At 36.2% G+C, this 27,074-nt stretch overlaps 2 protein-coding genes and 1 pseudogene across 2 annotated transcripts; 2 read left to right on the top strand and 1 right to left on the bottom strand.

Annotated features, from left to right (window-relative positions):
* Positions 1-10,272: 10,272 nt before the first annotated feature.
* Positions 10,273-11,226, top strand: LOC140508821 (olfactory receptor OR51C1-like). Its single transcript, XM_072616692.1, has one exon. The coding sequence runs from the start codon at positions 10,288-10,290 to the stop codon at positions 11,224-11,226; it is 939 nt and encodes a 312-aa protein (XP_072472793.1). The 5' UTR covers positions 10,273-10,287.
* An 8,177-nt stretch (positions 11,227-19,403) lies between these two features.
* Positions 19,404-20,355, bottom strand: LOC140507618 (olfactory receptor OR51C1-like). Its single transcript, XM_072615635.1, is given in 2 exon segments — positions 19,404-20,162; positions 20,164-20,355. Coding segments are annotated over 2 exon segments (951 nt in total).
* Positions 20,356-24,318: 3,963 nt separating this feature from the next.
* On the top strand, positions 24,319-25,232 carry LOC140508820 (cofilin-2 pseudogene; annotated as a pseudogene).
* The last annotated feature ends 1,842 nt before the right edge of the window (positions 25,233-27,074 follow it).

Here is a 27,074-nt window from a genome sequence, read left to right as displayed (position 1 = left end):
TAAAGCAAGGGTTATTAACCTGAAGTGTTCAACTTTTTTTTTTCAATTGATAGTCATGTTTCAAAATAATTGACCTACTTTTACAATCCTATGTATTTTGTATACCTACACTTATTATTCAGTGAATGCATCCCAAATATCACTAGATTGATATGTTTATCTCACACACACACACACACACACACACAAACACACACACACACACACACATACATACACAGAACACTCCTCCTTACTACCCGTCCCAAGTCAACAAGTATTTGGTAACAAGAAACTGATGCTTACTTCTATATTATATTCAAAATCTGAAGAATAAATCCATGGTAAACCACCCATCATCAAATCATCTCTAATTGTGAAGTCACTGTACTTTCATATTCTGTGCACTGACCTGATGTCTGGAGATGTTGTAAGGTTTCTGGAGTATGTAGGAAGTATTTATAAAGTCCTATGCTCCAGCCCAACTGGAATCATTTTCTCAGGGGAAATTATATTCCTTGGGAAGATGGTAATTCATGTGAATGCTCTTAGAAGCTTTTGACTCCCGTGACTTACTTTGCAGAGCAAGCTCCCTCCAGACTTTGTGTAAATTCATTGTGGAGAAACAGAATGAATCTTTCCCCCACCCCCAGGGAAATGGGTTTCCTGGATTTCTACCTCTCTTACTAATAAAGGAATATATTTGGGAAATGGAGGAAACAGTGGAAATAAACCTCCAAGAAAGTTAAGTATTCTGAAAGGTAATAATAGTAATGATGGTTACAATAGAATGACAACTATCCCAGCAGAGGAGATGAAATTCATGTGGGAATATGAAGAGTGCATATCTTGCCCATAGTCCTCTTGGCTATTGACATTATAACAATGGTGATTTCATTTAGGCTGCAGAGTCAGCTTGCATTCTAATATGTTTATTCAGTTATTAAATGGCTATTTTGATCCACTTGCACAGTAGTCTATAAGACATTAAATGATAATAGCAGGATCATTACTTTTCCCAGGACTATTTGTAATTGAATCCCAGGGAAAGGATGAGAAGAATGAAATGCTGATGATGAAGAGGAGGACAATAATTAGGCAGAGAGGTGGTATCTTGGCTCAGATGGTGGAAGATCTAAGCTCAAGTCCTGCTTCTGACACACATTCAGTGATATAACAAGATGGCTCTTTGATGCTGGGTTAATCACCTAAACTTTTAGTGCCCTAGGTAGCAATATGGTACTGGAAGCTGAAAAGGAAAGCAGCAGATTTTCATTGGTAGAGGTATTTTTCTTATTAGAAGATTTCTTTTCACAAATAAAATTGCAGGTCTAAACCAAAATATATATATAATGGTAAATGACATTGATATGGAAGGGAATTGATTATAATCTCATTTCAGGTACTTTTTAGCTATTTGACTCTGGGTTAGTCAAAACCTCTTTGACCTTCAGTTTCATCAGTTATAAAGTGGGAACATAAATGCATTTGCATTATAAATTTTTTGTGAGGATCAAAAAAAAATAATAAATGTAAAACACTTAGCAAACCTGAAGAATTCTTTCAGTGGGTTGTTTTATAATCACCATTGCATTATTATCAGCAATAACATGGAAGCTAACTTAGGAAAATGTATAGAGGCCAGAAATGATTTGTCAAGTTCAAGAAACAGCAAGTAGTCTAGTTTAGCTAGAAAGTAGAGTTTGTGAAGAGGAATAAGATGTAATAAAGAAGGTAGGTGCAATAGAAGCAAGACTGTGAGCAGATTTAAATTCTACTCTGAATTTGTAAGAAGCAATGGAGAGTCACTGAAGATTTTTGAGAAATGGAGTAACATAAGTCAGGTCTGTGCCTTAGGAAGATTATTTTGTCAGCTATCCATCAGAAAAGGGATGGAAGAAAGGAGATGATACAGAAAAGACAATTAGGAGGCTATTTTAATAGTCTAAGAAAAAGGTCATAAGGGTCTTAACTAGAGTAGTAGCCGAATGACCTGAAAGTCTGACCTTGTGAGATATTATGGAGATAGAAGAACTACTCTTTGACAGCAACAGAAAGGAGAGATTCAAGAATGACTCTAGTTGATAATATTACTTACCAAAAAGATTGTGGTACCTTCAATATCAAAAAAAAAAAACTTGAAGAAATGGTACTTTTAGGTAACAAGCTAACATATTCTACTTTGGATATGTTGAGTTTAAGATGTCAGTGAAATATCCAGGTGGAGATTTTTAGCAGGCAGTTGGCTACTGCCAATTCTGGAATTCAGAAGAGATATTTGGATGAAAATTGTAGATTTTGGAGTCCTCTGTGTAGAAATGATAGTTGGACCCACTGGAGTTGAGGAGCTCATGAAGAAGGAGAGTATAAAGAATTTCTTTTAAAAGATGATATAGGATAGAGTCTTGGAAAAGAGCCATGCTTAGAGAGTATAATATAGATTATGAGAGTATAATATAGATTATAATATAGATTGTGATAATATAGCTAATGATTCTAAGAACAGCAGAATAGGTAGTAAGGGAAGATCATGTCCTTAAAGCCAAGGAAGCAGAGAATATCCAGGAAGACAGGGTGATTAGTAGCATAAAAACTGTAGAGAGATCAAGGAGAATGAGAACTGAGAAAATGCCACCAATTTAGTGTTTAAGAGATTGTTGATTACGTTAGAGAGACCATATTCAGTGTTTTGGTGGCATCCAGAAGACAGATTGAAAGGGGTTGAGAAGGGAATGCAAGGTGAGATATCATGGGTGATGGCAAGAAATTACCTTTTCTATAGTTTGGCTATGAAAGGGATAAGAAATATAGGGCAATCGTGGTGGGTTGGAAATGGAGGGTGAAGTAAAGATTATTTGAGTATAAGGGAGACCCAAGAGGTAGTAGATAGGGAAAAAGAGAAAGTGATAAATAGAACAAGCTTCTGAAAGAGGCAGTAGGGAATTAGATCTAAGTTACAAGTGGAGGCCTTAATTTGTACAAGGAGAAGGGCCATTCTACTTCGTGAATGAGAACAACGGGAGAAAGAATGGGAAGGCTGATGTTGACAGTTTTAAGGAGTAAGACAGAACAAGGAAACAGAGTGGACTACAAGAATATAATATTAATTGTCAATTATATGTTGAAGACTGAAAGTAGAAAAGGAAAGTCTGAGCAGCAGTGATAAATTGAAATAAAAGGGAGATGCTGATGGATTGATAATTGTGGTAATGATGAAGAATGCATTTTGGAGGAGTGAGACAGAGGTAAAGAGAGAAGAATAGGAAATTTTCCTATTCTATTCCTATGAAATTTTCTATTCCTATGAAATTTCCAGAGAAATTTCGGAATTCAGAGGTAGCACAGTTATGATTAATAGTGATGTATATGGCTGATGTAGACTTAAATGTAGAGCATAGGAATTGAAAATCTTGATAAGCTTGAGGAAAAGAAAGTTGGCATCCATGTAAAAATGCATGTGTGCACATGAAGGTAGCATTTAGGGTAGAGGGAAAGGCTCTCACCAATTTACTGATCTTGAGAAATATGGGTGAATGACCTTGACTGAGACTGGTAGATGACTATAACAACTATCTGGACAAAGTGTTATAAACGGATCATGTGAATCTCAGGGGAGTAAGATAGTGAGTGATGGCAGCTGAGTCAATATCTGGAATTGACAAAGAAAAAAGACATTGGGGTGATTCCTCTTTCTCCCTCTTTAGTTTCTTAGGCATGAGAAAAAAGAACTTCATTTGGAAGAGGATGACCAGAGCAGTAATGCATCCTGAAGTGAAGCAGGTTTCTGTAAGTAATTCTATGGTAATAAAAGCATGGATTTCAGAAGGCACATGGCTGGGAATGATTGAGATGGGAAAGGGAATCCTTTGTTATGAGGTTTGTGGGGTAAGAAGTATCATGAATCAATAACAGAAGAAGGATAATTTTACCTTGACAGATGGTGACTACTTGCTAGACATAGCATGGTGTACCAACAAACCCAAGTTTGTAAATGACATTGATACAGAAGGGAATTGATCTCATTTCAGGTACTCATTAACTATTTGACTCCGGGTTAGGCAAAACCTCTTTGAGACTCAGTTTAATCAGTTATAAAATGGGAACATAAATGTGTTTGCATTATAGATTTGTTGTGATAATAAAAAAAAAGTAATAAATGTAATTTTCTCATCTTCTGGTATCATAGTGTAGTAGTAAGAACTCTAACACATCCAGAATAGCCTGCAAGCACAGATTCTTTGATCTGCTTTGCTAAAGGAAAGCCAGCTTTTAAAGGGGTCACCAATCTTACTTTACTTACATTCACTAGTTCAGGAGAAAGCTCAGCACCATGAATGTGGAGAAAATACAAGTAGAGAAATTAGCACAAAAATCACCAGATAGGGCTCCAACTCCAGATGGGGGACCACCACCAACATCTGAGTAGTTGGAGGGCTCTTAACAAATGGCTACTCAGAGTCCCATCAAGGGAATCAAAAGGTCCTTCTCATAAGTGAACTCCCAAAGCAAAATACCAACCTCAGGATACATATGCCAACCTCAGGATACATACATATATACACACACACACACATACATACATACATACATACATACATACATACATACCAGAAAGTATCACAACCCTCACGACTCAGTGCCTAATTACCTTAGTACCAAAAACAAGCCTCCCCTCAAGCAAGTCTATAAGCAAGCTCCTCGTTAGGCAAGTTCCTCCTCCAATGGGCTCTATGTGACTTAGAATGTATCACAGCTGGGCCAGGGTTTTAAAGCAACAAGACATCCGTGATTGAACACATGTGGTCACATAGAACTATTAATGGACAAGGAAGATCTTCAGGTTCAATTAACATTACACATGGCTTTTATAATTTTGATCCTGTCCATGGTGTTTCTTTGGCAAAGGTAGTGGAGTGGTTTGCTATTTCCTCTGCCAGTGGATCATCTTTTGTCAGAACTCTCCATTATGACCTTTCATCCTAGGTATCCTTGCATGGAAGAGCTCATAGTTTTATTGATCAATACAAGTCCCTCCACAACAAGACAGTGATCCAGGAATAGTTCACAGCACAGGAAAGACATAAAGAGATAATGCTATATGATTTTCCCATAGCTTAAATATCACTTAAAAGAACAAAAAAGAAAAAAAAGAATATTCACTCTTTAAGGCACCTACATTCTATTTGATGGAGATAACTCATATAGGAGAACTTAGCTCCACGGCATTTTCAAGAATCTGATATTTTTTAGGGTCCAAAAACAGAGTAAACTGAAGGGTCGAGGAGTCCTTAGAGTACATAAGTAAAGTAAGTATCAATGACAGGGAGTTTATAGAGCAGTGGAGCAGAAAAGATGATAAAGTCTAATATTTCTTAGGGAGCAATACCCTAGTGAACCCAAAATCTATTGCGAAGTCAAATCTTTGCCAACAGAAATAATTTATTCTCATATTAAGGAGACCCAATCCTTGTTCTAGACAAGTTCATGATGGAAAATTGAAGACAGAACCAATGTGGAGTTGTAGACATATAAAAATAAATATACATACATTATATATATATATATATACACACATTACAGAAATAAAAAGATGTTTATAGCCAGTAATATATGACTGAATATATGTAATATGATTATATATGTGCACATATACACACACACACACACACGAACACATATATCTAAGTGTGTGTGTCTGTGTGAGTGTATATGTGTGATCATCCAGTTGACTATAAGCTATACTATAAGCATAGGAGATATTTTTCATTTTGTTTGTATGTCCCTATCTCCTTCCATCATGGCTGAAGCTCCATAAATGAACTATTAAGAAGCAGACACATAAGTATTGCAACAAATAGCTGATCAGTAGTCTATCAAATAGGTCAGGGAGGACTTCAGGGTTTAATGGGAGCTAGAAAGAGTTTTGAATAACATTGTATGTGCCTTGATTGAGAAGAGAGGAAGAGGATCTATGTACTAAATCAAGAAATGATCTGTGGATTTGTAAATGCAACATTGCCATGTAAATGGTCACTAATCTCATTTCAGTTCTGTGTTTTCAAGCTATGAGAGAATTTTATGAGATTAAAAAGTCTGTGTGCAAAGTAAAATGCGAAGAGTAATTCATATTAATACAAAGTTTTAAGACTTGCAAAGGATTTCACTTACGATATCACTGTGAGGCATTTAGCAAAAGTACTACTATCATTCCCACTTTACAGATGAGGATACTACATCTGTGAGAGGAGAAGGCAGTGAATGTCTGAGGCAGGATAAAAACCCATGTCTCCCAGATTTTCATGCAACCCTGTTACTATCTTTCCTCTCTTTAGGCTTCTTAGTTTTCAGTGCAGGACAGATCGGAGGAGGGAGGCTCCCAGCAATTGATCCAATTTTTTAGCAGAGAACTTTGTATAAAGAGGTAGAGATCTAGATAGGGATTGATACAGAACAGAATTGGAATCCTGCCTCATATACTTAATAACTATGTGACCTTGGGTTAGTGTGTCATTTAAACTCACTTAGCCTCAGTTTCCTTGTTTGTGAATTGGTGATAATAAAAGCATGAACGAAATAGAACTGCTGGGGGCATCCAATGAGTCAATATATGAAAAGCATCTTATAAACCTTAGAAAGGTATATAAATGTCAGTTACAATCGTTTAATGTCCTTTGTGAACGGTTCTATAATTGCTTCAAATGCCCACTCTCATGAAAGGGTCCCAGAAGAGAAAATCTCCATCTCCAAATCAGTCATGGAAAGTAAAACACGGAGCAATCAAGTCAATAAATGTATAAAGGTCCTGCATCACTTTTGCATTTCCTATGGATTAAATGATGACACAGAGAGAAGCAAAGTGTACTGGCAGAGAAAGGCCATTGGGATACCAAATGCCTTGGGATATTTAGCACACATGCTAATTGTGAAGATAATGAGATCTCCCCCTGGATCTAACTTCCCTACTAGGTAAGTGACCCCCACAAGGATAAGTCCTGGCCTCTTATTAATACTTCCCACCCTGGGAGTACAACTGGCCTAATCTTAGATTGTCTGGCTCCACGATGATAAGACAAGACAGGACTGTTGTCTCCTGTACATTACATAGATTCTGGAAGTAAAACAGCTGTAGATGTTGTTACATGAGAGCTGGAATATTATAGAGAGAAATAATGTTGAGCTTAAGATACTTAGATTCATCTTAATTGGAAGGAAGATATACCTGACAAGGTAGGCTATTGGAGATAGAAATTGGGAACTGAGTTAGGTTTTAGAATTTTGTCTTCCCTGGAAGTCTGAACAAATATCAGTTATTTTCACCTGTATGCCACTATCCTGGTAACCTGTCACATATTAGTGCAGTTATATACGGCATGTTTCTAATAAGTTTTCATTCTAATGGCAATAGGTTTAGACCATGTAGTTTTGCTCTGCTCAACAGCTATAGGCAAACGGATATTCTCAGCTATCTATTTCACTAATAATATGCCACAGATCACAAAAGTTAGGAGAGATTGTAGATGCCCTAGTATAGTACATCTCCACTTTCAGAGATGAAACTCAGAGATTAGGTTCTGTTAACAGTGGGTTAGACATACCAGCTTTATATAAGAAAGAGTATGTTGATAAAACTTAATGGTTTAATGTGAGGTCCTACTTGGAATGAAAGGAATAGAAAAGACAACCTGTTTAGGCTCCTAGTACTGTAGGAAGTCCTAGAGGGAAGTATAAAGAAATATGTCAGATGGGAACATGGGGAACACTCATCATTTAGTCCAAAATCTCTCTGTGAAGGTTATCTCACTATTACTCCTTTTACTACTATTAGGTAATATGTGCATGTATGTATGTATGTATGCATGTGTATATACACCATGTGTATGCATATATATTATATAATACATAAAATAAAAAATATAAATGATTGTATATGTGTGTATACGCATATTTATATGTATGTCTCTCCATATGTGTATACATATATGTGTGTGTATATATGTATATGTGTGTATATATATATAATATATATATTATATATAAAATCATTTGCAAAGGACTTTCCTCACAATAGTTTTTTGATTTTTATTCTCAGTCATTTCAGTTGTGCCTGAATCTTTGTGACCCTACTTGGAGTTTTTTGGCAAAGATGCTGGAGTGGTTTGCCATTTCCTTCTGCAGCTCATCTTACAGATAAGGAACTGAGGTAAAAGGGTTGAGTGATTTGCCCAGAATCATACAGTCAGTAAATGTCTGAGAAAAGATTTGAATTTAGGAAGAGGGATTTTACCAACTCCAAGTTCAATATTCTATCCATTATGTCACTCAGCTGCCCCAAGATTTATACAGACACACACACATGCATATACATGTGTATGTATACATATATTTATACATATATACATGCATGTGCTTTACAATTTTCAACATGCTTTGCTCACAATAGCACTGAGATAATAATATTATAAGTCTTATTACTCCCATTTTGTGGCAGAATCAGACTCTGAAAGGTAAATTGCCTTGCCTATGGCTACACAGCTTATAAGTCAGAAATTAGAATCAATGCCGGAGCCTGATGCCAACAATTCCAGTGATCTTTCCACTCCCCAACTCTCTGACAGCCTCAATCCACTGGGATACTATCCTTCTGGTTTCAGGAGCAGTGTTCTTATCTATTTCTCTGGAAAACTTTCAAGTTTTTGGGCTGGTGAGTAATGAATAGCTTTCAGCAATTAATCTGACAGAGACCTAGCTGGGGTGCAACTTTATCAAGTAATTAAGAAAGAAAATAAAGGCACAGAATTTAGAACTGCCGAGATTAGAAAGGCTTTTATTATTCCTCTACTCTGTCCTTGCTCTGTAGCTTGAAGTCCTCATTCTTTACAATCTCCAAATTCTCTTTATTTGCTTCCAAAAGTAGCTATAGGAGAGAAGTGAAGACTGGGAGTCTTATTTTCCTCTGCTTTTTGCCAGTTGAGATAATGGATAGTTAAGATGTTATAAGCTGCTTATGGATGATCTCCAATCAGTAATGCTCAGTGGTAATTCTCTCTGACAGATATTATGCACCAAATAGCCTAGAAAATGCTGAAAAGCCCCATCTGTAGGATCACAATTAAAAAGGTCAGGAAGAAATGAAAAAAATGATATAGGGGAGAAGTAATTTCTTAAGCATCACAGTATTTTGCTCTGTTGAGTATCCCCGAGTGTTAGATGCACATGTGCCTTAGTTATTGAGTAGCTGTGCTATAAGTATATATATTTATATGTAAAGCATTTAAAATAGGGTATAGAAAAGATAACAGCTAGCATTTATATGCCATTTTTGAGGTTTACAAAGAATTTTAGAAGTTATCTCAGTTGACTCTCACAACAACCTTATGAGGTATATGTTATTATTGTATATGTTGTTATGTTATTATTATCCTTATTTTAAAGATGAGCAAATTAAAGATGAAAGAAGCTAATTTCTTGTCCATGAATACACAGTTTTAAGCATCTGAGAAGGGATTCACACTTGTGTTTTTCTGACTTGAAGTTCAACACTCTATCCATTAAGCAGCCTTGCTGCCTTTAAGGTAGACATAGAATGAGCTGGGATCTTGGATAGGCTCAAGTGAAGTCCATATCCTTTGGTTTGGGTTTTAAAGTTCAGCTTCCACTGTGAGATTCCTTAGTGACTCACGGTAGGTCAGAGCTGGTCAAGGTTAATATGACTAACAACGTGCCTCATAATCAGGATTGGGAACGAGGTGATACAGGACAATTTAATTCTAAATATAGAGCATGGGAAATGTGATGTTATTTTCTTACTGGGCTCAGCCCATATATGGAACTGAGTCTCATCTTCTTCCTTGGAATCTGGACTCAAGTGGGATGGAGAAAACTTAGTGAGAGCTGGGGGTAGAGTTTTGGTGAAAAGTGAAGAGCCATGAGAGGTAGTGTCGTATAGTAGATAGAGAGCTAGACTGGAATCCAGAAAAAGACTTGGTTTCCAGTCTTGACAATGAGGTATGTTCTCTCTACGATGCTGAATATTTTGTCAGGTTTACGTGGAAAGAAGAACACAGATTTTGAGGTAGTAGGTAGCAGTTGTGTTGCTATCCTTCACCATAAGGAGCGTTTCCAAAGTACTTTTTTAGGAAACTTTATTGGGAGCAGGTCAAGGACAAACACTTTGTCTTCTCTTTTTTGAGTATCCAGGACCACTACATAGGACTACTTGAATTGTATGGGGTTCAGTGAATAGTTTCTCTCTCTTTTTTCCTGCAGGATTTGGAATTTTAGCTGGAAATTTTGCCTCTTCTGCTCAATATGCTACCTTTTATTAACACTACTTCTCTCACCTTCCTTCTCACTGGTCTTCCTGGACTAGAAGCCTTCCACAGCTGGATTTCCATTCCTTTCTGTTGTCTTTATGTAACTGCCCTTTCAGGGAATGGCATGATCCTCTTTGTCATCATCACTGAACCAAGCCTCCATGAACCCATGTACTATTTTCTTTCTATGTTGTCCACCACAGATCTGGGCTTGTCTATCTCTACCCTAGTCACTATGCTAGGCATATTCTGGTTCAATGCCAGAGAGATCAGTTTTAATGCCTGCCTTGTCCAGATGTTCTTCATTCAACTCTTCACTGTCATGGAGTCCTCAGTACTCTTGGCCATGGCCTTTGATCGCTTTGTGGCCATCTCTAAGCCACTGAGATATGCCACCATTTTAACAGAATCCAGAATTTCCCAGATTGGAATGGCAATTGTCACTCGGGGGACAATCACACTTACACCAATGGTCCTTCTTCTTAAACGCTTGTCCTACTGCCGCAGCCACGTGCTCCATCACTCCTATTGCTTCCATCCTGATGTGATGAAGCTATCATGTACAGATACCAAAATCAACAGTGCAGTAGGATTATTTGCTTTGATCAGCACTGCTGGAGTGGATTCTATCTTCATTTTCCTCTCCTATGTCTTGATTATTAAAACTGTCCTCAGCATTGCCTCTCCAGAGGAGAGGCACAAAGCTTTCAGCACATGCATCTCCCACGTTGGAGCTGTAGCTATCTTTTACATTCCTCTCATCAGCTTGTCCTTTGTGCACCGGTTTGGGAAGCAAGCTCCTCCCTATGTTCACACACTCATTGCCAATGCATACCTGCTTATACCCCCAGTAATGAATCCAATCATCTATAGTGTGAAGACTAAGCAAATCCGTAAAGCAATGCTTAAAGTCCTACTTTCAAAAGGATCCTAGGTCTGCCTGAGGATTCAAACCCCTCATCTCTACTCTTTATGGGAAAGACTCAAATATAATGATTGTCCAATTAAGATGAATTTTTTTTCATTGATTTAGGAGACAGTGGAATTCAAGTAATTTGCTCAATGAGGCATCAGCAACATCTCAAAGTGAGAGGGGGAATGAAGAAAAATATCATTTTCACTTGGTGGTTTAGTTTCATCCTGTAAAAGACAAGGTGACATTACTAGAGTAATCCCTTTTAGTCAGTCTCTGCTATACAGGGCAGGCAAGTGGTTATAGTGTGTGTTTTGTTAAAAATTATATTGCTCATATTTTTTTCTTTCCTGTTCTCAAACTTTCATTTAACAATCTTGCTTCATCTTAGCAAATAAAACATTTTCCACAAATGCCACTTTGTAAAATTCACAGCTGATTCTTTCCAAATGTCAATCAACAAATATCTCTTGAAAATCTATTGTGTTCAAGGTACTCTGATTATTGTGAGGAAATGTGATATGTCCTCTGAACTCCAGGAGCTAAGCTATGTAATTACTTGAAGTGGAGAATGTAGGAGCTACAGAACAAAGGTTTGAGTGCTGGCCCTATTTCTTAGTGTCTGTATGACCTTGGGCAAATCACTTAATCTTTTGGCCTCAATTTCTATATCTACAAAAAAAAGAAGGATGGAAAATATGACCTCTGTGGTCCCTTACAACACTAAATCTATGAACTCTGAATTATACATTATATTATATTGTTATTATATAGCATACTATATTATATTGTTATTATGCAATATTATTACACTAGGTTCAAAGTACAGAGTGTGGCGTTAGAATGACTATTCTGTTTTTTCCTTTTTTCTTTTTTTTAAAAATATGTCTTATTTTTCTTTCTCTTGGAGTCAAATCTGTTGGTCAAACACTGTATATATTGATCTTAAAATCAGACTTTGCTCAGGTTATCCAACCATCCATCTCTCCATCTATTTGCTGTTTTGTGGGAACTCATATTTAAATAGCACTTTTAAATATAGAGGGTTTTACTCATAATCATCCTAAGAGGTATACAGCATAAGTAATATTAGCCTTATTGTACAGATAAAGGACCTGAGGTTAAATGACTTGTCCACAGTCACATAGATTTAATTCCACACCTCTTGACTCCCAGCCCAGTGTTTTATCTCCTATACCTCACTCTCCTAGCTAAGGTCACACAACTGGTAAATATTAGAGTATAGATAACATTTATTAAGTGCCTATAGCATTCATTGAACTCCAATAAATGGTCAAAGGATAACAACATCTAGTTCTCAAAGGAAGAAATTCAAGTTATTTTGTAGACTTACAAGAGAATGGTCTAAATTATTAATAATTAGAGAAATACATATGAAAATATTTATGAAATTCTCTCATACTCACAATATTGGCAAGAATCACAAAAAAGGGACAATTACAATTACTGGAGGCACTGCAGGAAAGTAGACCCCCTCATGGACTATTGTGTAGGACTAGAGTAGACAGGGTCCATATATTTAGTAAACAAATTTTTGGGAAAACATCTGTAAATTATGTATATTTATTAATCCACTGATACAACTTCTAGGCTTATATATGAAAGAGATGAAAGTGCAAAGGAAGTCATGTGGACAAACAATATTTGCAGTAGCTTTTTCTATTGTAATAAATAACTGGGAGGCATTCATTAACTACGGTATGGGAATGAAATGGAGCATTATAGTGGTATAAGAAATTTTGACAAGGATAATTTCAGAGAAGTTAGGGAGACTTGTACAATCCAAAGCAGAGAGAAATGAGAAGAACCAGGAGAGAAAAATGATGATACCCGAACAACATTGTAAGGAAACAAACATAGTTTTGAAAGGGTTATGACTCTGATCAATTCAATGACTAACCACAATTCCAGAGGATTCGTGAGGAAGCATTCTAACTACCTGTAGATAGAGGGATGAATGACTCAAAATGCCACATTTTTTTTTAACGTGGAAAATTTGATTTCCTTGTTTCTTAGAAGAATAGTGACACACAAATATATGTATGTATATGTATGTATGTATTTCATTGGAGGGTTTGGTAGGGAGAGAAGAAGTAGTGATATTTCTACTTTAAAGAAAGAAAAAAGAACATCATTGATACAGTTCAAAATGCGCAGCAGAAAGCAAAGGCAGATAAGCAGGACAGTTTTGAAAGTAACATGTTGAAATTTTACATATTTATATGTAAGTACTGTATGTGTATATACTTACACATATACTTATATGCACATGTGAATACATCCATGCATATATGGATATAGAGACAAACACATACATGTATATATGTGTGTGTATGTGTATAAAATCAATTTATACAGAATATAAATTTATACTATATATGTATGTGTATGTGTGTATATACATATGTATTTTATATATATATATGTATATACACACAGTCCTTTTTATTTTCTACTTTCTCTATGGGACTATTCACTTTGCTTAGAGGCAGCTTATGGAGCAATGACTAGGGCATCAAGCTTACAGTCAGAAAGACATAAAGTTAAAATCCAGCCTCAGATACTTGCTAGCTGTGTTACCCTGGGCAAGTCACATAACCTCTGTTTGCCTTAGTTTTCTCAACTGTAAAATGAGTATAATAGTATAACCTACTTCACAGGGTTGTTGTGAGGATCAAACGAGGTAATATTTGTAAAATCAATTTCACATATTTGCTGGTACATAGCACTTCGCCACCACCACTCTCTGCTTTTTGTTCTTTTGGAAATTCTGAATTAAAAAAGCAGCAACACCCTGTGGTAAGACTTGGATATATACAAAGGTAAATAAAACACAACTACTGCCTCCAAGGAACTTCTGACTTAATGAAGAGTTGCTTTACAAAAAAACTTTTAAACCTTTGGTATTATGGATCTCTTTGTCAGTCTGGTGAAACCACTGACCATTTCTCATAATGGAATTTTTAAATAATTGGAGGAATCATTAAATTACTTTTCGAAGTTAGTGAAAATAAAAAGGTAATCTCCATTCACAATCACAGACCTCTTGAAATCCGTCTGTGAACCTGTTGAGGGTATATTGACCCCATATTTAAGAACTCCTGTTCTAGCAGCTTATATAATCCCCCTTCTTCAAAACCTGACTAAAATTTCCCCTTTTTATTCATTCATCAAGCAGTTATTAATCATCTACTCTGCCATAAAACACTGTACCAGACAAAAATAATCTTAGTCTACAAGTCTAAACTTTCCACTCCAGTGCTAAAAAACAAGCAAAATCCTCATTAGCTCTTGTCTGTAGAATAAAAACGACCCTGCCTTTCAAGGCCTTTCACAGTCTGGTTATACTGTGCTGGTCAAATATATTGCAATCTTTATTCCTTAGTTCAGATTAACTGAATGGACTGCCACTCAATCTCACTTTGCCCCTTACCATCATCCTGGCTTATGTGCTGTCTCTCAGTCCTGGAATGGTCTTTTCCCACCTTTACAATTGGTCTCAAGGCTTCCATTCCTCAAGGTCTAACTCAACTACCATTTCCTCTGTCTGTCTGCCACAACCATGCCAACTAGAAAAAATTCCTCTTTTCCATAATCTTCCATAACCTTTTATTAGCTTTTCTAAAAACACATTTAACATAGGTTAACTTGTATTACTCACTTGGGCAGCTAGGTGGCTCAGTGAATAAAGTGTAGTTCTGAAGTCTTTTTCCTAAATTCAGATCTGGCCTCAAACACTAACTGTGAGAACCTGGGTAAGTCAATTACCCCTATTTACCTCCTGTAAAATGAGATGAGGAGGAAACCCAAAATGGGGTCATGAAGAGTTGGACACAACTGAACAACAACTTGTATTATAGTTAGGCAATCTTATCTAATCTGAATTCCCCCTACTAGTTGAAAAATTCTTTAAGGGAAGGGAATAGATTATTATTGTCTATATCACGATATCTAGCAAAGTGTCTATCCTGTTACTGTTGTTCATCCTTTTCAATTGTGTCTGACTCTTTGCGACCCCATTTGGGGTTTTCTTCGTAAAGACATTAGAATGATTTGCCATTTCCTTTCTTTAAACTTTTTTTGGAGGCAATCAGGGTTAAGTGATTTGCACAGTGTCACATGGCGATTTAGTGTCTGAGGCTAGATTGAAAATTAGGAAGATGAGTCCTCCCGATTCCAGTTCAGTATTCTATCAATTGTGCCATTTATCTGTCTATCATGTAGGTATCTTTTTAGTGAATATTTGTAGTTGGTCAAATAATTTATGAAGCATTTCCTACGTGGTAGACACTCTGCTAAGCACTGAGGATACAAAGAAAAACAAACATATGAAACCTGCCCTGAAGGAGCTCACATTATAATGTGTGAGTCAACAAGAAAAAATAAATGTACATATGTGTTCCGGTAAATGAATGAAATGATGAATTAGGTAACTGAAAAAATTAACATCATTTTATAGATGGATTTCAGGATGGAGCCATTTAGATAGAGAAGGGAAATGAGGGAGGAAGATAAATGGCCTGGTAGTCAGTAGATCTACATTATAGCATCAACTGCCGGTAAATTTACTGAGTGATTTTGAAGGAGTTATTCATTTCTCTAGCCATCTTTTGGAAAATCAGTTATACTATACTGACCCTGCCAGCTCAGAACAGTTTTTAGAATTAAGTGAAATAACATAAAATGTAGAGTAGTTCAGGAACTATTAAGTGTTAGAAAAATGAGAACTTCTTTAAAAAAAAGACTAATTACGTATAATATATAGTATAGGCAGACTGTTTTGCCATTTACAAAGCAGAATTAAAAAAACACTATTTTAATATTAATTATTTAGCAAAAGTCCTATGAAAACCCTTTTATTTGAATAAGTTAAAAATGGTGATGACACCCTCACCCCCATTTTACAGATGAGGAAATTGAACCTCAGGCAACTGCAATGGTTTGATCAAGGTCACAGCTATTAAGCTGTCTGAAAAATTACAGAGAGTGGGATAGATGCTTCAGAATTCAAGAAAGGAAAAGAATGGAGTGCAAAACCTATAGGCCAATGAGCATGACTTCATTTCCTGGTGAAATTCTAGACTGTTTTATTTAAGAGATGATAAGTGAACATCTAGGAAAGAATTAATGTAGGAATAAAAAACGAATGTCTTTATTATGTGCACAGTAGTTGCCAGATATTACGTCCTAGCCACTGTGTAAAGCACGGAGAGCTACAAATACAAGCAAATGAGAATTGTGGTTGAAAAGAGAAAAATAACTCAGTAGGGTTCCAAAGAAAAAAATAAGACCTCATCAAGGACAATACATGCCGGATTAATCTAACTTTCTTAGGATTATCATACTGATAAAACAGAATAATGCTCTAGGTACAGTTTGCTTGATTTTGTACTTAATGAATTATTTTATTCTATCCTTGCCAAAGTGATGAAAAGTTGGATGATGGTACAATTAAGGAGAAACAGAACTGATCGAATGGCCAGATGCAAAATGTAATTAATATTAGATTTGTGATAAACTTGGAAGGAAGTATCTAGTGGATTGATCTGGGGATTAGTAGTTGTCCTTGTGCAGTTTAATATTTTAACAAATAATTTTATCAAAGCATAGATGTCATGCTTTCCAAATTATCAAATAGAAAAGCTGATGATACCTAACAAAGAATGATGGAATTCAAAATTTTTGATTGCAAGTAGGAAAAATAAATAAAACAGAATTTAACATTCCAGGATTAAGTAAGATAATATTCATAAACGTGCTTAGCACAGAACGTGGAACATAGTAGTCACTATATAGATGCTTATTCCTTCCCTCCCTCCCACTATTGACAATTAGTATGGTCATTTAATTAAATCTATGTGATCAAATTAAATCTATCTGATTGTAATATTGCCTAAAGCTTATCTCTCCATCTTCTCTCACAAGCACATAAAAATTACAATGAAAAATTTTTGCAAAAAGCTAGGTAAGCTATACATACAATATTTACATCATCTACTGGTTAGTAATCCCATTAAAAAATGAGGTTAATTTGACATATTCTGTTCTTGATGAAGTTATAACTGCTTCATACTCATAGTTTTCCTTTCTATATATTTGTCAACTCTCTCTTTACTGAACTTTTCTTCAATTTTCTCAGAAGTCAAATTTTCTAAGTCTTGTTTATTTTAACCCCAAAACTTTAATACCCATATTCTTCGTTCTGTTAACATGGCCATCACCTTATTTCAAGTCTTCATGTCTGAACTATTGAAATAAACTTCCAGTTGGACTTCCACTAATGAGTCTCTTCTCCATTCCACTTTCCATAGCTGTGGCCCCTTATTAGTACTTCCTAATCCAGAAGTCCAGTGGGTCAAATCTTATATTCTTTGACCCCACCATGATGACAAGATAAGGAAAGATTGTGGTCTGTTCCATTCTATATAATTCTGCAAGTAAAACAGCCGCAGATATTGCCAGACCAAAGCTGCTTGAGAAACACTTATATCTTCCTGTTTCCTCGAACTTCTTGCTCTAACCTGTCTTTCCAGGCTTATTAAATGTTGGTTTTATCTACAAACATGCCGAAGTCTTTCCCATCCTAAAATGAAACAAAGAAAAATGTTAACTAGGTCCCAGCACTAAATTTACTCCTTGTCCTAAATCTCTCCTTCCCTACATTGCCAAACTCAATGAAGAAGTCATCTACACAGAAGACTCCAATTTCTTTCTTCTCCTTGTCTTTCAAACTCTCTGAAATACGGTTTCTGAACTCATCACTAAACTGAATCTACTCTCTCCAAAGACATCAATGATCTCTTAATTGCCAAATGTAATAATTTATTCTCAGTCTTCATCCATCTTGACCTCTTTGAAATATTACCTATTGACCACTTTCTCCTCCTACGTACTCCCTCCTTGTTTTCCTATCTGTCTTTCTTCCTTTTTACTTTCAGTTAGAGCAAAGTGAAGAGGAGAAAAATTTTTGGTTATTGGAGAGAAAAGAATGTAAGTTCCCTCAGGACAAACTTTTGTCTTTATGTCCTCGGCAGTTAACACAGTGCCTGGCACACATTAGGTCCTTAATAAATGCTTGTTAATCAATTGATTGACTCATCTCCCTCATTTACATTAGAAGGAAATTGAAACCAAGAAAGTGAGTACATAGGAGCGAATTGATTTGAACCAGACCTTCTGATACCAAATCCAATTTCTTGTTTCCCTGTATGATATGTAGTAGTTTTATCAGTAAATCACATTTAAATAACACTTTAAAAGTCATAAAGGGCTACCTTGTGTGGTAGATAGAGGAAGGAAGGAAATAAACATTTATAAAGCACTTATTTTTGTGCCAGGCATTACATTGAGCACTTTACAGATATTATCTCATTTGATCTTTATAGCAACTCTGGGACGTCAGTGTTATTATTATTCATATTTTGGAGCTGAGGAAACAGGCACACAGAGGTTAAATGACTTGCTCAAAATTATACGACTTTTAAGTATGTTAGGCTGGATGTGAATTCAGGTCTTCCTGACTTCAGATCCAGCACTGTTGCATGCGGGTGTGTGTGTGTGAGAGAGAGAGAGAGAGAGAGAGAGAGAGAGAGAGAGAGAGAGAGAGAGAGAGAGAGAGAGAGAGAGAGAGAGAGAGAGAGAGAGAGAGAGAGAAAGAGAGAGAGAGAGAGGGAGAGAGAGGGAGAGAGAGAGAGAAAATTAATATGAATAAGAAGTCAGTTTTAGTGACTTCCTGATGCACAATTATTTCACATGAGACATATAGATTACTAGATTGTAGATGATTTTGTCATGCAAATAGCATTTAATAAATACCTACTATGTACCAGATACTCTACAAAATGTTGGCTTTTTAATGCTAGATTAATGAGTTTGGACTTTATCATAGAGTAAACATATTGACTTGGGCTGTTGTCATTCTATGTGCAGACCTTTATTATAAGTCTTGTTATTTAAACATTTCTTTTCTTTGTTCATCCCTTACATCAGTCTTGTCCACAACAGGAGAAAAACATTTTGTGACATTCTACTCCGTGTTACATCGAGGCCTCATTTCTGAATAGAGATTACATAGTATTTCCCTAGAACCCTTGGTCAATGAGAATTCATAGCTGACCAACTATGCTTGATGACTTTGGAAGCTGAAACTCATTGGTAATATGGGGAAGAAATTAGTATCAAGCCTGACTTCCTTTGAGGAGAACTTTGTGAATGGCTTTGCGGATGTGTTTGGTCTTCATACTGTAGATAATGGGATTCATAACAGGAGGAATGAGTAGGTATACCTTTGCCATGAGTGTGTGTACATATGGAGGGGCACGTTTCCCAAATCTATGGACAAAACTCAAGCTGATTAAGGTAATGTAGAAGATGGCTACAGAACCAATGTGGGATATGCATGTGCTAAAAGCCTTGTGCAACTCCTCTGGAGAGGCAATGCTTAGGACAGTCTTAAGGATCAGAACATAGGAAAGTAAGATAAAGACAGAGTCTATCCCTGCAGTGATGATGAGGGCAGTTAGTCCAAGCACACTGTTGACCTTATTGTCTGAACAAGATAGCTGGATTATGTCGGGATGGAAGCAATAGGAATGGTGTAGCACATGGCTATGGCAGAAGGACAGGCATTTCAGAAGCAGTACCAGAGGCATTAATATGATTGTCCCTCTAAAGAGGATCATCAACCAAACTTTGATGATGCAGGAGTCTGTTAAGGTGGTGGCATATCTCTGGGGGTTACAGATGGCGACAAAGCGATCAAAGGCCATGGCCAGAAGCACCGAGGATTCCATCACAGTGAAGAGTTGAATGAAGAATGTCTGGGCTACACAAGCATTAAAACTTATCTCTCTGGTATTAAACCAGAATATGCCTAGCATGGTGACCAGTGTAGAAACACACAAGCCCAGATCAGTAATAGACAGCATGGAAAGGAAAATAGTACATTGGTTCATGGAGGCTTGACTCAGTGATAATTACAAACAAGATCATTCCTTTCCCAGAGAGGGCTGTTAGGTAGAGACGGTAAAAAGGGATAGAGATCCAGGCATGATGAGCATCTTCAAGCCCAGGAACACCAGTCAAGAGGAACACCAAAGCTGAGGACATTGCATTAGGATAGTAAGACATGATGATTATGGAGAAAAAAGTCTTTTGTAACAGGATGCCCTAGAAAGAGAAGCTTAGCTGTAATATAATAAAATAGAAAAAAACCTTTGATTAATTATGGGTGAATTTATCACTGTTACATAGCTGCACTTAGACCTATATACTCCTTTCCCACTTCTTTCTTCCCCCCATGTGTGTGTATGTGCGTGTATGTGTGTGTGTGTGTGTGTGTGTGTGTGTGTGTGTGTGTGTAAGGGGCACTGACCGCCACACCATATGGGACGCCACACTGACGGACATCAGGTAAACTGAGTCTGGTGCAGGGAACAGTGAACAAGATGACACTGGAAGGGACGGCCCCACCCTTGGTTTGTGTTTGTTACTATAGTTTCAGGTTTGTTTGTGTGTGTTACCATGGTTCATTGGGCTGGCTGGCAGAGACTATATAATCAGAGTGCTTGCTTGAATAAATTGGAGTTGCTTCATGACCCGCTCTCCCGCCTCATTCTTTTACTCGCGAACTCCGCAGGAGGACGAGCAGCCTGCTGGTCAGGCATAAGACTTGTTCCTCTCAGTAAGCTATGCCGCCACCATAGCGTGTGTGTGTGTGTGTGTGTGTGTGTGTGTGTGTGTGTATGTTACATCACAAGCACTCAGGTCCTTTTGGAACTTCCTTGCCTCCCCTATGAAACATTCTGTTTGGTTTCCTAATTGGTCTTCTATCTTGAAATTTTTATTGACAATTTTTTCTTCCAGAAATTCTTCTTCCTTCCCTTCCTCTACATGGGACAAATTCATAGTTAATCCCTTGACTCCAAAAGATCCTTCCGAACTGTAGGTGACAAATGAGGATCTCTTCTTTTTCAATGACTTAAAAGAGGAGACCCATAGATTTAGAATTGGATAGGACTGTAATGGTTTTCTAATTCCAATGCCCCAGTTTAACAGGCAAGGAAACCAATGCACAGAGAAGTTAAGTCATTTGCCCAGAGTAATAGATAGTAAGTAGTAGAGCCAAAATATTAACACATCACCTCTAATATTAGATGCAATGTTTTTTCCCCTATAACCTATTTCCTCCCCTAACCTCTTCTAACTTCATTTAAAATACTCGTTGTTTTAAAATTTGCTCATAAGAAATTCTTCAAGTTTAATATCTAACTTTAAGATTTTTAAAAATGTGACTGAGTTTCTTCAACCTTCCAATGTTAATGGATATTCTTAGCACTCTAATATACTCACTGTTATCATCTAGTGAGAAGTGAAATAAGTAGGAAACTTCTTCACAGAGTGGTTGGCACAAAAACCTATGGATGTTTCCATTGGGTTCCCACAATGGCGAATATTTGTAAAGAGCCATGAGTCAGTCTGGGTGGAATCATATTCCCAAGGGAGGCCTTAAAAGTAAGGGACTTCTCTGTGCATCTGTGACCTGGTAGCTCTTTGAGACTTTGTTATTTATTCTGTAGGGGTTTTGTTTTATTCTCTGCCTGTATTTTCTTGTCCAATGTGTGTTCGTAAATTAATAAAGTTGTGAATATCTTCTGTCTTACCTGTAAAGATTGATATTGCCAAGTCTCCATCCTTGTTGGGGAGAGAGAAGGAAATTTGAAACATAAATTCAACACGTAAGCAAATACGAAGAATTCATTTCAATGGTCCCTTCTTACTTTTATATTCTTATGCATTGCACTTTTCCAAAATTCTCTGCAGTCTTACTGGCCTGTTTTTTGTTATTCATACCATATGCTTAATATTATCTCTCAGTGCTTTTACATTAGATTTTCCACATTCCACATGAAATGCTCTGTCCTCATTTCAACCTCCTGAAATCCATATTTTGTTTTTTTTAAATCAACTTAGTCACCACCTTCTACATTACACCTTTTCTCATCTCCATCAATCCAGCTGCTATGCTAGCTCCCAAGGCTTAGCATAGCACCTGACACAAAGTAGGCACTTATAAATGCTAATTCATTGAATATTAAATGTTAGCCGACTTGCTTTTAAAACTCTCTTTCTCTGTATATAAACATATATATACGCGTATGTCTATGTGTGCACATGCACACATATATACATACACACATATATACACACCCACACCCATACATTATATATATATATGTATGTGTATATATATATATGTATATATCCTGTGCAAACATGTTATATCTTTTCTTAGTATGTAAGCTCCTTAAGGAGAGAAGACACTTTCATTTCTGCATTCATATCCCTGGTGCTTAAGATAGTGCATGCTACATAGTAGGTGTTAAATGTTTTTTGATTGATTAGTTGATTTTAGTAACCCCAATTCTGAGAAGAAACCATTGAATGCATAACCTAGCTCAGGATAAAATGAATTGAGACTTCATTTGAATTTATTCCCAGACACACTTTTTTCAATATTTTGATATTATGAAAAGGTGAAATGGTATCTTTGAAATCAGAGATGTAAACTCATATTGCCTAGAGCATAGCAAAAGGCACATTGTCTGGTAAAAGAGAGACAATCACTCTTGTCACTTTTGCTTTTCTTTTTTTAAAAGTAAAATCATATTTGGAATACTGTATACAAATCTGATCATAATTTTTAAGAGTGATACTTAAAAGCTAAAACTCATCCAGGGGAAGGTGACCAGGAGGATGAGATTGTATAAAAATTTCATACCAGATGTTTAGTTGAAAGAAGAGAAGTCTTGGAGGTCTGGATCATTCTCAGTGTCTTCAAATATTTGCATGGAAGAGGAAGTAGACTTAGCCTGTTACTAGACAATGAGCTCCATCAGGGTAGCAAATATATTTGATCCAGCATTTGTATTTTTCAAGCACTGAGCACAGAGCTCTGCACATAGATCTTTCTTAAACTTTTACGGAATTGAATTCTGTTTAGCTTCAGAGGGCAAAGTAGGACCAATAGCTGGAGTGTGGAATAAGGGAAAGAGGATTGTCTCTAGTCAAAGAGACTGAGTTTCAATCTTGCTTCTGAAATCTGTGTGACTTTGGGAAGCCATTTAACTTCCTGGCATTGAATTTCGTCACCTGAAAAAATAAAACCTCTGTGGTGTCTTGCAGCTATGGGTCTGTTATCTAATGACTCAAAGTTCAACGGTAAGTTATTTTTGATGAAAAGAAAGATAAATTTCATTTTAAAATATTTTCCTTTTTTATTATGAACTTAATCACTAGCAAATACACACATATATACATATATAAGATATTTTGTATAGGAAATTGAGGTCTGTTAAATACCATTTTATTTTAAAGAAATTTGCTTTGTAAGATTTATACATATTATTCATCTTTACAAATGTATATACAAATGCATGTGTGTATGTACATGCATATGTGTATATAACATATATTCATATACTTATATACATACATATTCATATACATATATATAAACACATACATAAATTCATTTGTAACAAATCTGGTCCATTTTTTTTGTGTCCCCTTCTGTATTTTTGTATTCAATTAATAACAACTAGAACTATCCAAAAATAGAATAGATTTGATGATTCTTGATTCTGGAGATATTCTAGCTGGAGAAGCCACTTGACAACTGCTTGTCTGGGATACAGGAGAGAGATAATGATATTTAGGTAAGGTTTTGAAAAGATAATGAGAGTTTCCTTCAAAATCTGTTATTCAGTGGTGCTGGCTCCTCAAGCTTGGGCAGGCTTCCTCTTGTATCAGTTCATATAATTTGTCTCATGTTTCTTTATAGTCTTTGTGGTATTTCATTCCATTCCATTCCATTTATTTCACGTAATTCAATAATCACACTTCAGACTTTGCTACATGTAATATATCCCATCATAAAAATTTCATTAGCATTTTATTTTTTTTAAATGTAACTCGCTCCCTCCACTCCTCCTCCTGCCGCTGATCCTCCTCCCCTCTCCTCTCCTCCTCTCCTCCTCCTCTAGCACCACAGAGTGAGGATCCACCGCTGCAGCATTTACCATCCCTGGAACTATGGCTTCTGGAGTAACTGCGAATGATGAAGTAATCAAAGTTTTTAGTGATATGAAAGTAAGGAAATGTTCTACATAAGAGGAGATCAAAAAAAAGAAAGAAAGCAGTTCTCTTCTGTTTAAGTGATGACAAAAAACAAATAATTGTAGAAGAAGCAAAGCAGATCTTGGTGGGTGGCATTGGTGATACTGTAGAGGACCCCTACACATCTTTTGTGAAGTTGCTACCTCTTAATGACTGCCTATATGCTTTGTATGATGCCACATATGAGACAAAAGAGTCTAAGAAAGACCTAGTTTTTATATTCTGGGCTCCTGAGTGTGCACCTTTATAAAGCAAGATGATTTATGCTAGTTCTAAAGATGCCATTAAAAAGAAACTCACAGGTATTAAACACGAGTGGCAAGTAAATGGCTTGGATGATATTAAGGATAGTTCAACGCTTGGAGAGAAATTGGGAGGCAATGTAGTAGTTCCACTTGAAGGAAGACCTTTATAAAATGACAGTGAAGTGCCATCCGGAAATAGCTTCCATTTCTGCAGCTCCATCAGTTGGAATAGTGTTAAGTTTTTGTCCCTTACCATATCTTCCCAGAAAACATAAAAGAAGTCAATAATTTAAGCAGCCTACCAGTGATTGCCATTAGACTGTTTCATCCTGGTAGTTATATGTAGAACCCGAGGAATGCCTTCACATCACATTTTAGCCAAAACAAATAGCATTATATGCATCCCTTGCAGAACTAAGATGAACATGATGGTCAATATGAATAGCTTAGAAAACTGCAAAGGGTTAAGCTAATTGAATGCCTAGAAAGTATGATCCACTGGTCAGATGCTAAACTTCATTCAGTATTACTTAGAGTTGCACTTGATTGCAGTTCCTGAAATTCCTGTGCTTTGTACACCTAACCTGCTTTAACATGCCTATTGTTACATGGCAGCCCATATGTATATGCACACATACAAATACACATATGTATATATACACACATACATGTATATACATGCACATATATGTATATATATATATATATATTTATATGTATAACTATGCATTGAAAGCACTTTTAGGTAATAATGTTGTCCACTTCAAAAAGGAATGCCAATTAAGTTGTGGTAACTGTCATCAAATTATTATAGTACCTATAGTACCTCATTGTTCATTCCTGTTATCTACATATCTTCTTAAATGAAGTAGTTGTTAATGCCTTTTTATTTTCCATTGAATGTACACTACAGGAGTAGGAGTAAAGTGTTTACCATGTGAGTCTTGCAGCACTTAAGATATTTTGAATAATGTTATAATGGCAATTTTTGTATGAAAAGAGCCTTAAAGGGAGCATTGTTTTTGAGAACAAATTCCCCACTCCCCCCAAAAATTGGCCACATTGCAATAAAACTTGTTGCTTATTACAAAAAAAAAAGTAATTCAATTTGCAATTTAATTTAGAGATTTTTGTTTGTTAATCAGTTCTACCATATCAATTCTGTTGCAAAATGTTTTGATATATAGAAAGGAATATCTAAAGTGTGTGAGTATATATTCTATCTCATGTCTTCCTGACTCCAGGCCTAGTACTTTATCAACTGTTCCACGAACTGCCTCTACCTTAAATTATGGTATTGTCAGAAACAAAAATGCTTAAAGATTTGTGGACTCTCACAGAATCTAAGAATTTCAGAAACTGAAAGTACCTCAGAGACAGTAAGTCCACGTATATTCCGAATAGTTGTCCCTTCTATACAGATCCTGACAGGTCTTTTCCAGTTTTCAAATGAAATTTTCTGAAGAAGGTACTAAAGCAGTACATTTCACATTTGCATAAGTATAATTTTAAAAAATCTTGCTATGTTTTGTTTTTACATAACAGTCATTTACAAATGCATTTTCCCCCAACCCTCTACCAAGAGAGTCATCCCCAGTAACAAACAATAAAAACGAAAGGGGAAACAAATCAGAAGAGCTAGCCAAGATATCAAGCAAGTGCCACAATGTCTAGTGTTTTACATTCATAGTGTGCCACCTCTTCGAAGAATGGAAGTTGGTGCATTTTTTTCATATTTTAGTGGAAAGTTTGATCCTTATACTTACCCTGCAAAGGCACTTTTTTCCATTCTCCACTTTTATTGTTGTCTTTGGGAATATAGTTTTATTTTTGGTATATAGTTTTGTGTATTACATCTTGCATACTTTCATATAGATTCTGTCATACTTCTTTGTAGTCTTCATGTCATCATTACATTCATTTTTCATAATTTATTTAATTTCCCAATGGTGACCCTATTCATTCTTTTCAGTTATTAAAAAATTTTGCTATGGAAATTTTGTTGAGTAAGAGCAATCTCCCCCTATATTTGAGCTATTTGGGATTTAGGTCTATTTTTAAAATCTGTCAGTCTTAGTCCAATTCCAAATTTCTTTCCAGAGTGGTTATACTAATTCATAGCTCTACCAAGAGTGCCTGTCTTTCCCAAACCAATCCAACACTGATCATTCCCATCTTTTCTGATCTATGCCAATTTTCTGGATGCTTTCAGTTGTGATTTATATTTCTCTTATCAGTAGGGAGATGCAACACTTTAGTATTCTAGTTAATAGTTTGCAACTCTTCTTTTGAGACATTTTTTCAAGATACATTGACCACTTAAAGATTGGAAAGTGGGTCTCATTCCTACACACTTTGGCTAAGTAAGCTTTTGTTATGTGACTATATACCTTGAATAGGTATAGCGAGTACTTAAGAAATGCTTGT

This window comes from Notamacropus eugenii, chromosome 5, assembly GCF_028372415.1.
Source record: "Notamacropus eugenii isolate mMacEug1 chromosome 5, mMacEug1.pri_v2, whole genome shotgun sequence".
In the NCBI taxonomy this organism is placed as follows: Eukaryota; Metazoa; Chordata; class Mammalia; order Diprotodontia; family Macropodidae; genus Notamacropus; species Notamacropus eugenii.
This window is presented reverse-complemented; position numbering and strand designations above follow the sequence as displayed.